This window comes from Acanthisitta chloris, unplaced genomic scaffold (genome assembly GCF_000695815.1).
Source record: "Acanthisitta chloris isolate BGI_N310 unplaced genomic scaffold, ASM69581v1 scaffold5507, whole genome shotgun sequence".
NCBI classification, from domain to species: Eukaryota; Metazoa; Chordata; class Aves; order Passeriformes; family Acanthisittidae; genus Acanthisitta; species Acanthisitta chloris.
In genome coordinates, this window is record NW_008680800.1 from 3,481 (window position 1) to 22,590 (window position 19,110).

The following is a 19,110-nucleotide window of genomic DNA, read 5'->3' on the forward strand; positions in this document are numbered from 1 at the left end:
TTATGTAACGGAGTGCTTCTAATTGTTTCATTCAGAATTACTTAGCTAAGAGTATTTGTTTAAACTGCTGATTTGCTTGGAGGGAGAAAGGAGAAGCTGTTAAGTAAATTCCAGTTAGAGTAACATTGATAAAGTCACATTTGTGACTATGGAGTACTAATAAGTTGAAAAAACTTCTCTATGAAAGCTATGCAGTATCAGTAAACTTAGCTGATTGTCGTGGTTTTGCCACATATTACACATTAATTAGCTGGCAGACTCCCACTTAGCTCAGAGAAACCCTCCTCCATCTATTGATGATGAGTTTCTTTATCCTTCAACAGTCCTATTGCCATAGACCTGCCTTCAAAAATCATAATAACATAGATAATCCTTGGGCAGGACTTGAAGGTTTTTTGGTTTCAGGGGAGGTTGGGGTTGTGGGAGAGGGAGGTGATTGTTTGGGGTAAAGAGTCATTCACCTCTTTTTTTTCTCCCTTTGGTGGACCATAGTCTCCTTTAAAGCAGTTTCTTAGTACTTGAAAAAGCTTTTTTTAATGTTTGAGAAACTCACAGGCTCTGTACTAGCCTCACTGTCATGCTCTTCAGCCATATCTTCAAGGATATTAATCTTGTTCTTTGTTGCAACTTTAGGGAAGAAATGAAGAAATTGCAGAACTTGTGCAGCTAAAAGTGCATACTTGGACAGTTGAAGTATTAAAAAAAGACAAATCCCACAGATTCATATTACTTTTGATGGAATAGGATGATGGGAAATTGGTTTTTTTTTTTAGTTGTTTGCTTTGCCACAAAGTAGGAATCTTAAGGATATAATAATTCCTAGATAGTGCTGAATGAGAAGAAAGGGGAAAATTGGGGACAGAAGCATAAGTTAGTAGACTTTCAAGTTCTGCTTCTCTTTTTTGAAAAGATAGTATAATGTTGAGGAAATTAGGACTGATCAATAAAACTTCTCTTCAGCATGTTCCTTAGGCTAATAAGTGCTTTTTGATTACCCAGTGTAAAGCACAAACAGTCTTCAGTGGCACAGCTTATTCTTTCAGACCAAAACAAGGGCCTGCCACTTTCCTAATTAATATGCTGCCTAACCACTTATCCAGCAGGTCCAGTTGTGTATTTTCACTTCATGAGCTCCAACAGATATCTTTCACACAGCAGACAACCAGAATGTTGTATGTAGTCTTGTATTAACTTTTGGTCTAGCTCTTGCTCTAGCCAAATGCTTGATGATTTGCATGGGCTGCAATCAGACCTCTTCATCCAAAGGGCTTAATAAATAACACCAGCCATCTGCTTTCTTTAAAGAGAAAGACACAGAAAACATCCACTTGTAAGGCTTTGATTAGACTTATTGCTAAAGCCTGCCCAGTTTTCTGTCGGAGTTACTCATTAAAATGTAATTAAGATCCATATGGTTCTTTATATAAAGACATACGACATCAATAACTTTCTTTGGCTAAAGCTGGAAGCAAAGATTAAAGACTAGAAAATGTCATCTTAGTCCTAAGAAGCTCTATTTTAAATGTTAGTTATACAAGAAGATAAAAAAAAATCTAAATATGGCTTTGTCTGCCAGTAGACAACATATGCCTTTATATCTGAGTTTTGTTCAGAATAAATGGGTGATCATAAGCTGTGTCTGTTGGAAGAGGCATTATCTGTTGCTTTTGGAGAAGCAAACCTTAGTTTTACTAGAAAGTAATGGGCACCTTAACTGGATTGGTAAAAGTTGCTAAGCACAGGCTGATACACATGGGTTGTTCCAAAATGTTGGAGTAAAACTCTGAATTTAAAGCTGTTTGTAATGTTAGTAGCTAGAAAGAGTTCAAAGCTCTTTAGAAAATTGGGGATATAAATTTGGTTTTAATATTACATGCCAAAAGCTACACTTTCATATGAAAACCATCATACATGAAGTCATTATGCTGCAAGATCCATGCATAACTTATAGTTTAATTTGTTGTTGTATCTTGAAGTCTTGTACTTAAGTTTCTGTGTAAAATAAAGTAGTTTCAATGATTCCTTCTCTAGATTAATTTTTATACTACTTGAAGTTATCTCCTGTCCTGTCTACTTTCCTGGATTATTTTAGTACTGGATATCATTTGTCTCTTTAATAAAATACAGTACACAAGAAATGTGGTAAATAATACAGTATTTTGGTCTAGGTCAAAAACTTGAAAGATTTATGTATTCATTGATCTACCCACTAGGACAAGTTTTGTACTCTAATACTCTGAAGTACTCTAAAACTAGAAACTCCAGAAGCAATGCAGCACTATCTAATTAAAACTTAGGTTAAAACGCTTGCTTAAATAACCCTAACAAGCAGGAGTATGCTAATGTAGGAGGATTGTACTGATATATTAGGGTTTTTTATATTAATACCACATGCTAACACTTTTTCCTGTTTGTTTTGTAGGCTGGAGTAAAGGGAAAGCTAGGCAGACTACTTGGGATATTTGAGGTGAGCTGTTTGTTTTACCTTTAAAAAAAAAAGGGTTTTTTTTGTTTGGGGTGGGGTTTTGTTTGTTTGTTTTTGTGTGGGTTTTTTTTGTGGTAATCGATAAAATACAACATCAGACTTGACTTCCTAAGCATTACCTACCTATAATTTTGCAGTGCTACTGGCCATGCAATAGGTGACTGACTTTAGTTGTTACATGATGTGTGAAGAATTGAATAGGAAGAGTTCAAAGTACTTGGACCTTTACTGGAAAGATTAAATTAGTACTTGGTTAACATCTAGAAGTAAAAACAAACACAAAACCAACACTGACAGATTTAGGAATTCTGAAACATCACACATGCCTCTTTTTAGGGTGCTATTTTGACTTCTCTGCTCTGGTTAGATTTTGCTGAAGTAACTTGTCAACTTTCACACACCTAAATTGATGGGTCTGCATATGAAGCATCGCATTATGGCTTTGATTCACTAAACAAAGGCGAAGACTTTGGATAACAGAAGTCTTTTAGTGTTAGTGTTGCACAGTGCTGCTCAGGTTCTAGGCAGGAGTAGACTGTAGTGTTAGCCTTCAGATGATGATATGTCCAGTGTTACTATGTTGTGCTGCATGCTGAGTGGAAGTCCCTTTGTTAGGTACAAATCTTCACCCAGCTTTCAGAGCAGTGTATTCCTGGCAAGGATTTCCTGTGTGAAACATTACTTAGTCATGTATGGGTAGTTGATTGGGTGATAAAGGTGTGCTCATTGTGTGAAGTATGGAGGCCATGACACAATTAGAGAAGCTCCTGTTTGTGGTTAGCACTGGCCCTTTTTCTGATATGTTTTGGGTTTGAGTACAACTGGATGGTCCTACACATTAAAACCTTGTCTGTGTTTTAATTCTGTTGGTTAGGCTACAGAAATATTCTCCATTTTCCATCTCAGACCGAAAAAAACCCCAGGATAATACCTAACATGTTGTTGCCTTCAAATGGGCTGCAAAGGATGGTGATTCACTGGTAATTCAGTTGTATCATCTTCTGAAGCCGTCTACCACCAGCTAGACCAGAAGATATAAACATCTCTGAGAGTCACTTTTCTAACTGGTTGCTTCTAACTTAATTTAAGGCCCTATTTCAGTTTCACAACAGGGCCCACAAACAGTTGCTAGTAACACTGAGGGGGGCACACCTTGTGACCTGGGGATGGAACCAAGAGAAGAGTCAAACTAATGCTGCTGCTGACTCCTCCTGTTCTAGAACTACAGCCAGAAAGGATACATGTTATGGATGTATTTATTCCATTTCATTCTGATCCTGACAAAGAACTCTTGGAGTATTTTTATTTCCTAGTAAAGAAGAACAGTTTAAAACTATATTAAGCTTGTAGTGAAACAGAGTTGAGTCAAAAAGGTTACTGGCACAAGGATACAGCTGTCTGTAAGGGGAGCTAGGCCATACCATCTCTTGGTTCTTAATATAGTTGTAATCATAGATGGTCCTGGACTTTTTGGGAGCTCAGATCATTTCCAAGAGGGAGGATGGTTTGAGTCAGGAATCACCTCCAACACTGCTTCTAGCCTGCTTCAGAGCCAGGAGGGAGTAATGGCACTACCTCTGTCAGTCTCTGTATTTAACTTGCCTTGTTCTTTCTAAAGAGGTGGTTAGTGCTGCCAATGTGGCAAACCTGTTGAGTGAGCAGATGGTAATGATTTTTGCATTTGTCATGATTGCAAGCACAGGCTATTTACCTTCCCTCACTCCCTGAGTGAGACTTGTAGCCAGCACCGTGTAGATGGCCTGGCCATGTGATGCAGTGGTTCCATCTTGCAAAGGTATTGTGGTGGTTTGTTTTTTTTTTAAATAACCATTCATCTAGCAAATGAGTTGTGGAAACAGTTTTAGCAAATGCACTCTACTGTGGTAACTTACAACATAACATAAAAGATAAGTAATGGGCAGTGCTAGTGGACAACTGCTAATATTTAACTGGATTACCAAGAACATACTTTGGTCACAACTTCACAATCTTCAAAGCTGTTTGCATTAGTTTTGGTTTGGTTGGGTTTTGAGCCTAGTAAAACAGAATAGTTGTTTCAAGTGAAACTTTTGTTTTCCCTTTATTTTGGGTCTTGTCAATACAGATGTTTGTTTAGTGAAAATAAAAGCCAGGTTTGCTGGCAAGTATCCTTCAGAGGTAAGTAATTTCTAATCTTATAGTTGTGGTAAGTCTGTAAATTATATTGCTGATAATTTTAACTTCTACTATTCAAGCAGAACCAGGATCGGAAGCATAGGACATATGTTTATGTTCTTACTGTGACAGAAATACTGGAAGACTGGGAGGATTCAGTGAATATAGGCAAGTTCATTCTCTATCCTCATATGCTACACTTAAAATGTATGAAGCAACTTCTTTCATTTTTTAATGCAATTCATATAATTTGAGGGAATCCTAATTCTGTTCTATAAACTGAAATTACTGGAAATTGTGATGCTGTTCTTCCACTCTTTAGCACACACATAACTAGGGCTGCTTCAAAAATATTGTGTTACTCTTATGTTATATTAATTAGACTAGTCTAAGTATTAGAATGGGATCATTATTAGCTGGCAATACAGCTTGTAATGGTTTTTAAAGGCCAAACGCTATACTGCCAAATTATTTTTTCCTTAACAAGTACAGTGATTTGCTGTCTGATACTCTAGGGTGTTTTTGAAAGTGTCCTTGATCTTAAACAAACAGTTTACAGATGTTCAAGCACAGTACCTGTCATGCACCTGTAAACCCAAATGAAAAATAGAATCAATCCCACTTTTAACAATACAGTCCTTGACCTTGTCTATAAGTATTTTCAGAGACCTTTAATTTTAAAGGACTGACTTGTAAAAGAAAGATGGTCTTAAGGCAATCTTAGTAAGGTTAAGTCTTGAAACTTATATAAATATATCATATTAGGAAGAGATTTTTACAGAGTTATCAGGCATTGGAACGGGCTGCCCAGGGAGGTGGTGGATTCACCATCCCTGGAGGTTTTTAAGATGAGACTGGATGTGGCACTTAGTGCCATGGTCTAGTAAACATGGTAGTGCTGGACACGATCTTTGAGGTCTCTTCCAACCTGGTTGGTTCTATGATTCTGTAGTATAAGGTGTATTATTTTTTAAAACTTATAGCTAGACTGAGTAATTCCATACATGGATATGTATGGAGATTTTCAGTATGGAACACTGCTTCTGAGGTCAGACCAAGCCATTCTTCTGTAACTTCATGCATGCATGTTCAGTCTAAAGATTGTTTGTTTTTTTGCTAGGCATGACCATGCAGTATGTAGTATGAGTAGCATGATCATATGAGTAGGAAGGCAGTATTAAGTCATTTAAATATCATCCTTTCCTGTAAGGACTTGATGTGGCTTTTGGAGCATATAAATGGTCACATGAGTTTCTGTCCAGTATGAGCTTCAGGAGTTATCTGAAAGGTTTTATTATGAATTGCATTTTAGTAAGCTTGAGTGAATCTCTTGTTTGTCTATTCTTTCCATGTCTTCCCACTGTCTTTTGCCTGGCAACTTAAACTTCTAAACAACGGAGAGTGAATTACTAGATAGCAACCAATGGTGCTGTTAAAATTTTGTAACTCTTCTCCTTTGTGGATTATACTCATTCAGGAAGGAAGAGAGAATGGTTTAAAGTAGAAGATGCAATCAAGGTCCTTCAGTGTCACAAGCCTGTTCATGCAGAATACTTGGAAAAACTGAAACTGAGCTGTTCACCCACTAATGGAAACTCTGTGGTTCCCCCTCTTCCAGATAATAACTCCTTATATGTCACTTCTGCACAGACTTCTGGATTGCCCTCTACTGTGAGATAAACATTTGGATTACCTTTTTATTTGTGTCATCACAAGGGGAGGCATATGTGATCACATGTAGGCATCTGTATAACTGTCAGTTCTAAGTGAAATATGTGAATGTGTCATAATGTCAGATTTATTTGAACATGTTTTTCCTTTCTAACAATGTAAAATAGTATTTCAGCAAACCAAAGCCATATAGGGATTTTTTTAAGATGCCTTAATAGGCCATTAAGAAAAAGAAACTTGAGTATATCAATTTCCGTATCTGCTAAAATAAAATATGCATCTCAGTGGTGTTCAGCTTATTTAAGACTTGTGAGTTTTAGTCAGTAGTTTTGCAAGAGCACTTGCTTAGAAAAAAGCTTGAGCAAATAGTCTTATGCTAAACCCTTATTTGGTATCCACAGATGAAGCACTAAGATCTTAAGCAGGTAGTACTTGGGTACATGGATGTGTTGAAGGCAGAGATGCATCAGGGTGACTACAATAAAGCACTAAACCATATTCAGCTTGTCAAGAGCAAAGGATACCAACACTAAGCACTGCTTGCCTCAGTTATCCAAAAGGTTGCCTTGTCCTATGCAATCTTCATGTAATGTATAACTTGAGCAAGAACAATAACTTTGTCTTGCAGCTACCAAAACTATTCACTTGGTCAGCTGATGAACTGTCAGAAGACTTGTGTGAAAAGCATTGTAGATTCCTCTTCCACCCAATTTTTTCCTTGTAACATTGATACATGTTTTGTTACACTGCAGGTTCCAAAACCACCTAATCTTCAATTAGAAGCATCTCACGTAGTGCTCCTGCAGTCTGTTGTAATTTAAAAATATTTGGAGGAAAGCAAGACTTAGCCGGGGCACCCTTATGTTACAGAGGTGTCCATTAGCAAGTATGTGTTGAGGTGTCTTGCCCTGCAGGAGCTAGTAGTGCTACCTCTGGGGTTTGGGACAGGTGTGTTGATACTTACTATACTAGTAGAGAAATAATACTACTTTGTCTTATTCAGAAGGTGTGCTGAAAGCCCCAGTTTTAAGTTGATTCTTAAATCCTTCAATTCTGTTTAATGTCAATTACTTTAGCTTCCACTCAAAGCTGGCCTCTTGATAAAAATATAGTTGGAAAAATGAGGCACAGCTGTCAACTTCCCTGTTCTTAATTATCTCCTCTTTTTCAGCCAAAAAGATGAAAACTGCATCCACTGTTGGTCTTAATGTTTTTACCGTAGGATTACTCTCTCTCTGTATGTGTGTGTGCATGGTTTCTTCTACAAGAACACAATCTAATTCACATGAACATCCTACTTCTGAAGCTTTTCTAGGATCTAAACCCAACTGTACCTCCTCTATAGCCAGCCAAAACAGAGGTTGAGGTAGACCAGTACCTCACATGTGAAGTTTATTCTGGGTAAAGCTCATTCTCTTATACAACATTTGAACCTTTGTAAATAGTCCACCTAGTAAATAGTGAGTGTAAAATGGAAAATAAATATAATTTAAACCTTTTGTTACTCAATACACAAATGGTTAACTTCTACTTTTTTAACACAAATTGTGTAAAATGCTGCTATGAATTTTTTTGTGCTGTTACACTTTTTTAGGAAAAAAATGTTGTTGCCACAAGTTACTCCTTAGTAAACCAACCTTGTGCCATATGTAAATGCAGTAAAACTAGGGAGACAGAGGATCTGATCTCTTAATGCTGCTCTTTTTGAAGAGGCATAAATACTACTGACAAGAGGCATGAGCCACAAAGCTGAAGACTTCTGAAATGGTGGGTAGGATGCTGCTTTCCATTCTGCTTAGCTCCTAGCCCAGGTCACTTTCAGAGCTGGAAGGAACACACAACTGTTGAGATGCACCTAAAGGTGGAAGTATTGCCAACAGCTTATCCATCCTTTCAGCCATCAGGTGGAGGGCCAGGGAGGAGTGTTGGTGTTGCAGTATGCCTACTCTACACTGAACCTAACCTGGATTGGGACACCATCTGCTCAGCTCACTGCTTGGAACTGAATGCTCTGTCAAATGCACTGTTTTGCCAGGTGAAACAGGAGAAGGTGGAGTTGAGCATGTTGAATGTCTAATCTTTGTTAAAACCATACCTGTGGTGTGGAAGGATAGCTCTGGCTCTGAAGCTGCCTTTAAAAGAGTGAATTTAGCTCCCTTTTTTGATCACTTTAATGCTCACTTTTTTGTTCAGTAGTCATTTTAACACTTTAAATTGAGCAAACTTGTACAGGTTTTCTTGTAACAAGATTATATCGAATCTGTGAAAGCTGAAACAAGAATCTAGAGTTTGAGTTCTTACTCAAAAAAATGCTCTGTCTCCATTTCAGATTCTTGGAATGAAACCAATCCAAGCTTGTATGAGATTTAGTGGTAATGCATGATCTTCTTTTGTAACTCTTGAGTTATGTATTTGATAATAGTGTATAATGTACAGTATTGCCGTTGCTAACAAACTCAGAGTTGATTGCCTATAAATATTTTGGTTACTTTTTGGTCACACACATTTGAGCTGTTCAGTAGTGCCAGACAGACTTAATTTTTTTTTAACAGCATTTGTTGTACAAATCTCTTGAGTCTCTATGCAACCTTCAGAACCAAGCTCTGTTGCTTACTTTGACATCTACTCCCTTTCAAAGGTAAATGTTTTGTGAATTGCAAAGGTAAACTGCAAACACTTCAGTTATGCTACAGGAAACAACTGCAGTAAAGGGCCAGTGGAATGGCTTCAGTACTAATGAAATGTGACACTAAACTCCAACAGAAAGGGGCTGTGTAAAAATGGGAATAGGAAGGCTACAGTTTTTTTCTACTACCTGTCAATTTAACTGTAGAAGCATTTTGGTTTTTACAAGAATCTTGTCTTAGATGGGCCAAATCTATTTCATACAGAGCAGATTTGGGACTTTTCTTATGCTGTAAATTTATGTACAATGTATCCAGATTTGGTTCTCCAGAGGAGAAAGGGAAGAGACAGGTTGTCATCTGCAATTTTCAAAGAGTGTCTAGTTTGTACTGCTGCTTTTCCTGGCTGTTAGGTTTTAAGATTCTCATGAGTTAGATCACAGTGGTATCAAAGAAAAAGAGCCTTAAAGTCTAAAATCACATGGAGCTGGAATTAAGTGAAATGGATGTGCTTTTAAACAGCACAAGAAATACTGAGGTATTGCAGAGAGGCTGTTCAAGTGAAAACTTATTTTGGTGCTTACTGCACCCCTGACTTAGCCTAGCATTGTTCTGTTAACAATGTGCTGTGAAAAAAAACCCGAGGGGCAGACATTTGGTTTACTTACCAACAACATGGTTTGTGAAGTGAAAACTGAGGGGGGGGAGGGGGGAGAAATTAAGTTGTAAACATTTTGACCTGTTGCATGGATTTTCTTTAAAGATTGATGTAAGAATTTTGACTTTTTATATTTGAGAAATACCAGAATAAAATCTAAATTAGTCCTGTGGATGATGTAGTCATTCCATTGCAAATAACTGTAACAGAACTGTTTGTGCAAAAGTCTTCAATCCCATCTAAGCTATCCTTAAGTTTCAGCTAATGTTTCTTACTTCTTGCCTCATCCTTACCCTCAAGCTTTACCCAGCCCAGGGGCAGAGCCCTCTGCAGGGCATCCCCAGCACAGCTGCCCTAGCTCATGGTACAGCTCCACCATAGAGCTGCTGCCCCCAACAGTGAGATTTCTAACTAACGCTTTTTGCTATCTTCATGCATGTCAGTTGCAGCATAAACATGTATTAAGTATCTGTACAATAACACTAAGAGCAGCTGCATCAGATCAATTCAGGTCCATCTAGCCCAGGACCTTGTTTTCACCAGTGTAGTTACAGGACAGTATTTGCCTGAAGTGCCCTCACTCCTTGTCTACCACCATGTGTGACTCAGGATCTTCCCAAGCCAGGCATAGTTTCTTTGTGTTGTTCCAAGGAATAATTTCTTTTCCTTGAATTTGACATGACACTCCCTTTTAACACGTGTCTGATGCCCATCCCAGCTGGGAGAGTGCTGCCAGAGCTCAGCCTGCTGCTGCAGACCTACCTCCTCTTACCTTGCTTTTTGAAAAAGCTATGACAGCAAGCAGCTACTCTGCTCCCCCTCTTGGAATGACTTCTGACAAGCAGACACATCATTCCCATCACCACACATCTTTCTCCAAATATAAGAGAATTTTACAGTAGCTGTGTTTGGCTCCTATCAGCATATCTCCTGTGCATCCTGGGAAGTTGAAAACAAAAAGACATATAAGTGTGACAAAGCACAACACAGAGGGAAAGGCAGAAAGACTGACTTTTCCAAGACTTGAAAAGACAATAAGGATCTTCAAGCTTTAAGCTGGACATGCTTGGAAATTTTTTTAAACTTACCCTCTTACTTTCAACACTGTTCTGGCCTGGATGTTGCTGTGGCATTTACCTGATTAGCTTAAGTGATGAAACCAGCACCACATCCACATTAGGAGGACAATGCTCCACACAAGGAGTTTAATCACCTCTTAACCTGCAAACTCAGCAATCACAGGCATATCCTTGTTTGTGACAATCTGATTGCTATGGGCTATGCACCACCCCAAACAACGCTCTCAGGCAATTTTCTGTGCCTAAATAAGCAGGAAGTGCTGTTCAAAGAGCTATTTTAGGAAGGCTAGGGACCACTGAATGAGCCTGCTGTGTGCTCAGCTGCTGCTTGCCTGATGGCCCACACTACTTCCAGCAGCTCTCAGTGGTAGCACTGGTTACCAACAGCTTTCCCTCATGTGCTCCCACCAATTCTGATGGATGGACAGTATGAGAAAGCATATTCAGCAATGCAAGATACTGGCCAAAGACCTTCACCTTGTGCACTTACCCTGCTTTTTGCTTACCTGTGGCCTGGTGCCCATTACATCCAAAGTCTGTAACAAGGCTCTTGTCCTAAGGAACTTTTTGCTGTCATTCAACTGCTTAATTCTCCTGAACACTTCCTTCTTTCCTGCTTTCTGGGTATGCCACTAACACAACCTCTTTGAACAAGGCAGGCAAAACAGCCACAGCAACTGAAGGAAAAAAACCTATTAGAATTACCTTACTATCTTAGTACTCTGAGTCTGCCTTTAATAACTGAGCATGACACCACAGACACCCTTCCACAAATTTACCCCTACCCACCCTGAGCCTTCAGTGTTACGTGAAAGAATGAGGAGCTGATGGGAAAACTACAGCAGCAGTGCTGCTGAAGGCACAGCAGGTATTCAGGCTGAGACAAGCACACCTGCTACAGCAAGCAACAGCTGAACTCCACACATGAAATCTTTCAGCTTTATCACTGACCTGGCAAGCCTTGAGTGGAGGACCAGACATGAGCATGTTCTGTCTCAAACATCCTGACTGTTGTAACAGGAAGGACACGATCAGAGCAGACGGTGCTGTGGAGGTGGAGCAGAGCTGTTCCAAGCCAACTTCCTGCTTCACCTGGAGACTCAGTCCCTCACTCAGTTGGAAGGAGGGCTCAAAGGGCTCTGTGCACCCATGAACAGAACAGCTCAAAAAATCTACTTACATAAGAGGCTGCACCAGGTTAACTATAAAAGAGAGCTAATCATGCCCCCTCGCTCTCTTTTTTTTTTTCTCATTGTTTGCCCCAGCTCTGGACCATCCACATGGCAGGACCAAAGTGGCATCTAAGGACTGGTGATACTGTTTTCTCTCCCTTTTCTGCCTGTAATTCTGGGCCTGTTTATTTGCCTGGGCAAAGCACAACTATCATATTCTACTCCATACTCCATACTGAAGTTTGTTGTGGGAGTGGGGAGCTCGTGGAAGGGTGTTCTGGCTTGTGAGCCACCACCTTTGAGTGGTTTATTGTGGGAGCTGAGAACTTACTGAAGTGTACCATAAAAAACCAAGGGCTTGTTAGCCACCACTCTTGTGGATTGTACTGTACAAATGTAAGGGCTTGTTAGCCAACAGTTTTTGAGTCTAGCCAGTGGGCTGGTTGCCAGAGTTATGGTGACTGTAAATAAAGCACAAGAGCTCCCTGACACGTCTAGTATCTTTGTTCAGCCTGACAGGAATTTCTTAGGACCATCACAACCCCTACAGTGGGTCATGACAATTTGGTAGGCAGCTTGGGTAGGAAGGTGCAGATAAGGCCTAAAACAATAATACTCCTTCACTGCAGCTCTGAAGACAAGAGCCCCAACCTACACCAGTGTATCTGAAACAACCTTGCAACAAGTACTTGAGTCAGAGATGGGTTTCTTACGTGAAATAACTTGTATTTTCCCTCTTAAATAAATAAAAATGCTCTTGCTACCTGCCACACACATCAATCTCTGTATCTGGGAAGGTTCATGAAGTGTCATAGACAGAAACCACAGGTACTGTACCTCCCAGTACTCAAGAATCATCTCTCAGTGATGAGCTGATCAACAGTGACAACTCCTTAGCAACTAACTGAGCTACCCAGATGAGTCATTTCGGGTACAGTTCCCTTTCCTACCAGAGGGCAGTGCTCAAGCTGACCAATTCCACCACCACCCCCTGCTTCCAATCAAGCAGTTTTTACCCCTCATTTTCTGCCCTGCAGACAAACACTACTTGCTCACACCTAACCCCCTTAGGTAAGTGTTGAGGGGAGTTTACAAATGCAAACACAGCAGACAAGGCATCACACTGCTTGATGCCACTTTTCTAATGTACTTCAATGCAACATAACAGTTAGATACTTGCTTTAAAATCTTCCTGTGTGCTTCCACAGGAAAGGCTGCAATAAACTGCACAAAACCCATCACAACAGGCATGTAATTATTACCCTTGTGCCATGCTCACAATGTAACAGTTTAGCAAAGCTCAGTATCAATTTGATTGCACTAGAAATTGTCCAAACTGTGCATGTAAGTAGGAAAGTCTTGCACTAAACCAGACAGATTTAAACAGAGGCAAGCAAAAAAAAAAAAAAAAAAGAAAACAAAAACCCCACAACAAAAGAACATCCTCTGAAGCAGGTACCAGAGCAGAATTCTCTGATGGCTTTAGGACAAAGGTGCTGCAAGGGAGGGCAAGGGAAGCCACAGCAATTGGAAAGTGAGTTATGAGAGAAGTTATCAATGGTTATCTTCCTTATTTTATCAGATGTTAAGAACTGTTAGGAAACTGTTGCACACTGGTGGCAGCCCATACAGTTAAATGAAGCTCAGTGTCTAAGTAATGAATAATCACTCTTCCTTTTATTTCAGTGTCATATTACATTACAGTCAAGACATGTTATTGACAAAACCTACCAAACATTTTACTTTAACCCTCAAAAGAACCGAACCCAAGAAGGAATGTATATAGAGACGTCACAATTTTTGATGTTACTAGTCCATTAATGTCTCACAATAGTCTCAATGTGTTAGAAATACACTTTCTTGAAAGCTATAGAAGCAATGTTTCACTTGTTTTAGACAAAAGTCAGCTAAGATACAAAAACCCTGTTCCATCAGTTCCCAGTGATCATACACTTCACACCCATGACAGAATATGGCTACATGTTGAGACCACCACTGAATGTTTATGCAAAACCAAGAGCCTTTCAAACCATCCTCTTGATCTACAGGAAACTACTGCTAAAGTATTTTGCCTGTGTGGTTGTAGAGCCCCATGTGATAACCCAGGCTCAACAGCTACGCAGTTATTACCCAGACACCAATATATAAAATGCAATGTCACCACTCTTGCTCAGGATTTTAGGATGTTTGACACATAGCACCAGTAATGGTAGAGGAAACCCATTTTACAGTTGTTGCAAATTTATCCAATAGACACCTATTAAAAACGGAGACAAAACTAACACTCCCCTAAAAGATAACTGCATTTGCTAACCAGCTGCAGTGGTAGGTGTAACAGAAGTAACCAAGTTCCAGGCAACAGCTGGGAATATGCGCCTGCTTAACTGAGGAAAAGGTTCTATCTAACTGGCTTCAAGGAATCCAGCCTAGAAGTCTCACATATGCCTCAGCATAAGCTGAAATGAAACTCCCAGCTTGGCTTTATACAGGGCTCTTCAGTCAGGTTTAAAAGTAAAACACACACTATTTAATATATATCACCTGGCTCTGGATTCATCCCACCTATGAATTTAAAATTTTAAGTGCCAGCTCAGCTTCTGTTTCTCTCCCAAAGTAAAGGAAAGTCACTATCAAGCAGGATGCTTAGGTGGATCCAACTGTCCTCTACAGGTGCCACTTGCCCTTGGACTAGAGACAGAGCTGAGGAAAGCTGCATATGTAGTGTAAGGTAAAAGTTTTAAGAGGTAGGTGAAGTGAATCCAGGGTCCACAGCACAGCTCACTCAGCCTCAGCTGCCTGCCACAAACGCTGTCCGTGCCAACAGCTGATACAGGACTTAGACCAGCTGCACCCAAACACACACTCTTGTAAGGAGAAGGCAGGGTTAACAACGCTTACACACTCTGAACAACAAAACAACTTGTTACGAGCCCTGAATGCAACTTTGGCTTACATTCAACACGGAAACTACTTTTAAAACACTTTTTTTGTAACTCAGTTTGGTGGAAAAGTTGAATTCTGACCCAAGCTTCAACCATGTTAACAGAGACCTTTGAGGGACAATACAGGTTACTAACCACTGAAAGCACTGTCTGTTGGAAAATGTAGTTTTAATAGATATTCTTCATCTTACATAAGAGCACAATAAATACACCACATTCTATAGAAATTTCAGATGACACACTAGAGTAAGATGATGTGAGAGATGGAGAATACCAATAGACTACATAACCATACCCTTGAATTGCATGACAAAACACTCCCTACTGCAACCACTAAAAGCTGCCATTTACACACTTCAAGTTGGCCTCACCAGCTTTTTTTTTTTTTTTTTTTTTGGTGAGGGAAAGGGCTTGGGGGGAGGAAGAGAACAGAGATATAAAATGAAGGGAAGCAACTAGATGGGTTCCCAGAAAAGATGCTGGACTCCCAGACAGACACAAAAAACAAGGATAAGAAGGAGATTTTTCATCACTTTCCTTCCCTCCAGTAAAGAAGCTTTGTTGCTATTTAAGCAGACCAGTTGCTCAAGCAAGTAGCTTAATAAGGCTTGTAGAGAAAACCAGTGGTATGAGGTGCTAGCTGCAAGTGGTTAAGCAGACATCAGTCAATACATGAGCTGGCTGTAACAGTGGCTCTACACACTGGTATCTCATGTTAATAGAGGGCAGGAATTGAAGAAATCAGAAAACTCTGCTGCCTAACATCTGATGACAATCACCAAAGAGAAGTTATGCAGACATTCATAATTAGTGCTGTTGTTTGCTCTCAACCTCCTCCTTCATTCTGGTTATTTCCATGCAAACACGTATCAATGCATTACTAAAATTATGGTTACAATTGTTACATTAGAGACTTGTGTCTAAAAGTCACTCCAAATGCAATTTCATAGCGAACTGGCCAGGTAAGACCACCCATGTAACACAAACTAATTTAAAAAGTCAGCAAACAGAAGCAAAAAAAAAATTAAAAATAAACCCTTGTGAATTCCACCTCTCTACTGTTTAATCTGTCAGACTGGTGAAGACAAATTGTCAATTCTGGATTCAATTGTTTAAAATATGATTGTCACATTAGAGAAACGAAAACAGAGCAAAATAAACTGTACAAAGGCAAAGTAGAATAACAAAAAATATTTTACTAAAACATAAGATTTACAGGAGATTTTCCAGACAAGCCATACAAAATGGTCACAAGCTTTTTCTTGGAGGGATTTTTCTACACTTGATAGCAGAATCACAATATTATTAGTGAAGGTGATGGATGTTTAATGTTCCCATTTTTTGTTCAAACAATGAAGCTTGTCCATCTACAGCGTCTAAGTTAGACTGGGCTAGAGGGTATATTCTAAAGTATAACTGGTTAGCTGCTTTTACCAATGCAATTAGCATCACCATAAAAAGGGAGGAGGAGCCCACAAAATTAAAACAAAAAGCCCCACAGCTAACCCTGCCTACCTTCATTCACAGTGCTTATACTTAAACCATGACGGGGAAAAATGATTAAAAGCAGAGATGTGCTGCTGCTTTCAAACAATTTCACAACAATCCAGATGATACTTCTAGCCTCTGCTCATGCGGTACAATAGTGAATTAGGACAAGACACAGATTTGCTAATGTGCATTTAATCACCAAAGGACTGAAGATGTCTGGGCTTTTATTCTGTAATGTTTCTAAGACTGTGTCCATTAAATGCAAACAAAAAAAGGAAGAGGTCTTGGCAGAACAGGAGAAGTGATGCACACTTGATGTTCAAAGCGCATTTAAATATTATTCATGGCATATAGCCTAGTCCATGCTCTGGCTGTAAAGAAAAAGAAACACATTTAGGAAAAGATGTATTTTTCAGGCTTGACAAAAGTAATGTCAAATACTTGTACACCACTTTTATACCACTGCTTCAAGCACACAAAATGTATCAGTTCTGAGATTCTTAAAGCAATTTTGAATTCCAGTAGCTGTCAACTGTTGTATACTATAGAAGCAGCCTGACTGACTGAAGTGGATCCAAAAGAAAAGAGGCATAACATAGTACCTCTTTCAATCCACTACAGCCTGCAACAGAAGCATGTACAAGACAGATGGACCTTTTGGAACCTGATAAGCTGTTCCTTAACTTTAGAGGAAAAGCAGTGATGTGCTCTTTCATTTTACCACAGTCCAAAGGAGACAGGCTAGCAAAACAGGACCATGAGAACTCAAAACAGACCAAGAGAGCTTTTCATAGTATGTTAAGGGGTTGGAATGGCCCTCAGAGGTCATCTAGTCCCAACCCACCCACCATGGACAGGGACACCTCCCACTACACCAGACTGCTCAAGGCTTTACCCAGCCTGGCTCTGAACACTGCCAGGGTCGGGGCAAAACTGGCGTTTTCCTCTACCAAGTCTTGCAGATTTGAAATCAGATCACTGCAGGCACACTCAGGGTACCTGGACTATGCTGTATATGCAATAATTGTTTCTGCAAGTTGCAGACATAAAACAAGATGTTAGGATTTACACGCCTCAAACAGTGAGTAATCAGCAATTCCTAAAAATAGAAAAAAAAGTACAAGATACATCACCTGTTTCTATGGCTTGGGCTTCATTGGTCTTCCATTGCTCAGCTACATCATTTGCTAGTGGATCATCTGGATTGGGAGCGCTTAACAAAGCCTGGATTGATAGCAGAACTGTACGAATCTGCAAAGCTGGGGACCATTTATCTGAAGAGACATTTGTAAGCACTATGAAGCACATATTCACCACAGTCTAACAGAAACAGCAAGTTTTCCTCTTCCAGATTAAAGAGTAAGATATTCTTTAAATGTATGAAAACTCTTTTTAGGGTCAATTTACAAATTTCTGTACTTAACAAGATAAAAAATGAAGAAAACACAGTAGCACCTACCTTTCAAAATATCTAAACATATTCTTCCCAGCTTGTCTACATTAGGATGGTAAATTTTGGTCATGAAACGTACTTTAGGAGCTGCCATTGGATACTCTTCTGGAAGGAATAGTTCAAGTTTAAATGTCCCACCCTCAAAGGGGGAATCCTGTGGACCTGCAATGACCACGTGAAAATAGCGTGCGTTGCTTTCATCTGGCTCTGCTTTTATCCCAGGGACTGGCTCCGCCAGCAAGCGCTGGGTTTCCTAGAAGAAGAAGAGGCAATGTAACTAACACAACCCACTTGAAATAAACACAACCTGGACAAATCATTTTCAAATCCACAAGCATTCATTTTGCCTACATTCAGAGAAACACTGTAAGACAAATACCAAATACATCTCCTTTCAGGTTCCTCACCTGCTGTGTGTACAGCTTCACAGATAACAATTAAGCTGTCCTCAAAAGCTTTTGATTTGCTACTGCCAAGCTGCTATACTTATTTCAATATACTTAAAAGCAGATTATAGAATACCACAGTGAAAACAATCTAGACCATTTCCCATTCTAGCTTAAATACAAACTCCCATAAGTGAAAAGCCAAAGGGGTTAATCACTCGCAGAAAGCACTCAAGGTCCACTACCAAGAACAGACTGGTTTAATAAGATGAACATTCGTACTACAATCAGATCCAGCTTCAAGGAATTTAAAGTACTACTCTGCTGCAAACACTTCAGGTGTTCTTTAAGGATGTTTTATATTATTTACACATACACATGCAAAACCAGCTTTGGCATGAGCACTTTCAGCCTACATATAACCATGTTTGAAGTCACCCTAACAGACAGTGGGAGACGGTCAAGTTGTTCTATAAGCAGCAAAATTAGGGAAGGCAGATTTCCTACAGTGACTTGTATTCTTCTGCCTGCAGCACCTGTCCTACTCAGGCACCAAGCTGTGGCCACAGCTAAGAGCTGTCCACACTTTGATCATACATCCTGCTAGTGCATGAGCAGACAGACCAACCAAGTCCTGTACATCTTTCCCTCTCCTCTGCTGCCAGCCTTGACAAGTCTTACAGGCAACATTCTCCTCATAAAAAAGAATTTGAGGCCAAAATGGGCAAAAGGACATTAAGCAGGGACAAGAAGCCTAATTTCCTCAAGTAATTTTAGTCCCATTTTCTGCTTTTCTTCTAGCCTGCTCTCTACTATGTACAGTGAAATTTCTTTACCACCTTTCTTGACTTTCACAAAGAAAAATTACCCTCTTTCTACAGACAGATGATGGCAGCTTGTAGGTATAACACTAGTTTATAGCTTATTTATCCCATATGTCTACAATAGCCCAATCATAGAATCATAAAATGGTTTGGGTTGGAAGAGGCCTCAAA

At 39.5% G+C, this 19,110-nt stretch overlaps 2 protein-coding genes across 2 annotated transcripts; one reads left to right on the top strand and one right to left on the bottom strand.

The window, feature by feature from the left end:
- Positions 1-2,422: 2,422 nt before the first annotated feature.
- On the top strand, positions 2,423-6,588 carry NUDT4 (nudix (nucleoside diphosphate linked moiety X)-type motif 4; the record flags this gene model as incomplete). The annotated part of the gene is made up of 3 exons (XM_009077828.1): positions 2,423-2,467; positions 4,723-4,807; positions 6,117-6,588. Coding segments are annotated over 3 exons (333 nt in total), but the record flags the coding sequence as incomplete, so codon positions are not given.
- Positions 6,589-15,961: 9,373 nt separating this feature from the next.
- On the bottom strand, positions 15,962-17,982 carry LOC103805195 (ubiquitin-conjugating enzyme E2 N; the record flags this gene model as incomplete). Its single annotated transcript, XM_009077829.1, has 3 exons — positions 15,962-16,647; positions 17,410-17,550; positions 17,736-17,982. Coding segments are annotated over 3 exons (429 nt in total), but the record flags the coding sequence as incomplete, so codon positions are not given.
- Between the last annotated feature and the right edge of the window lie 1,128 nt (positions 17,983-19,110).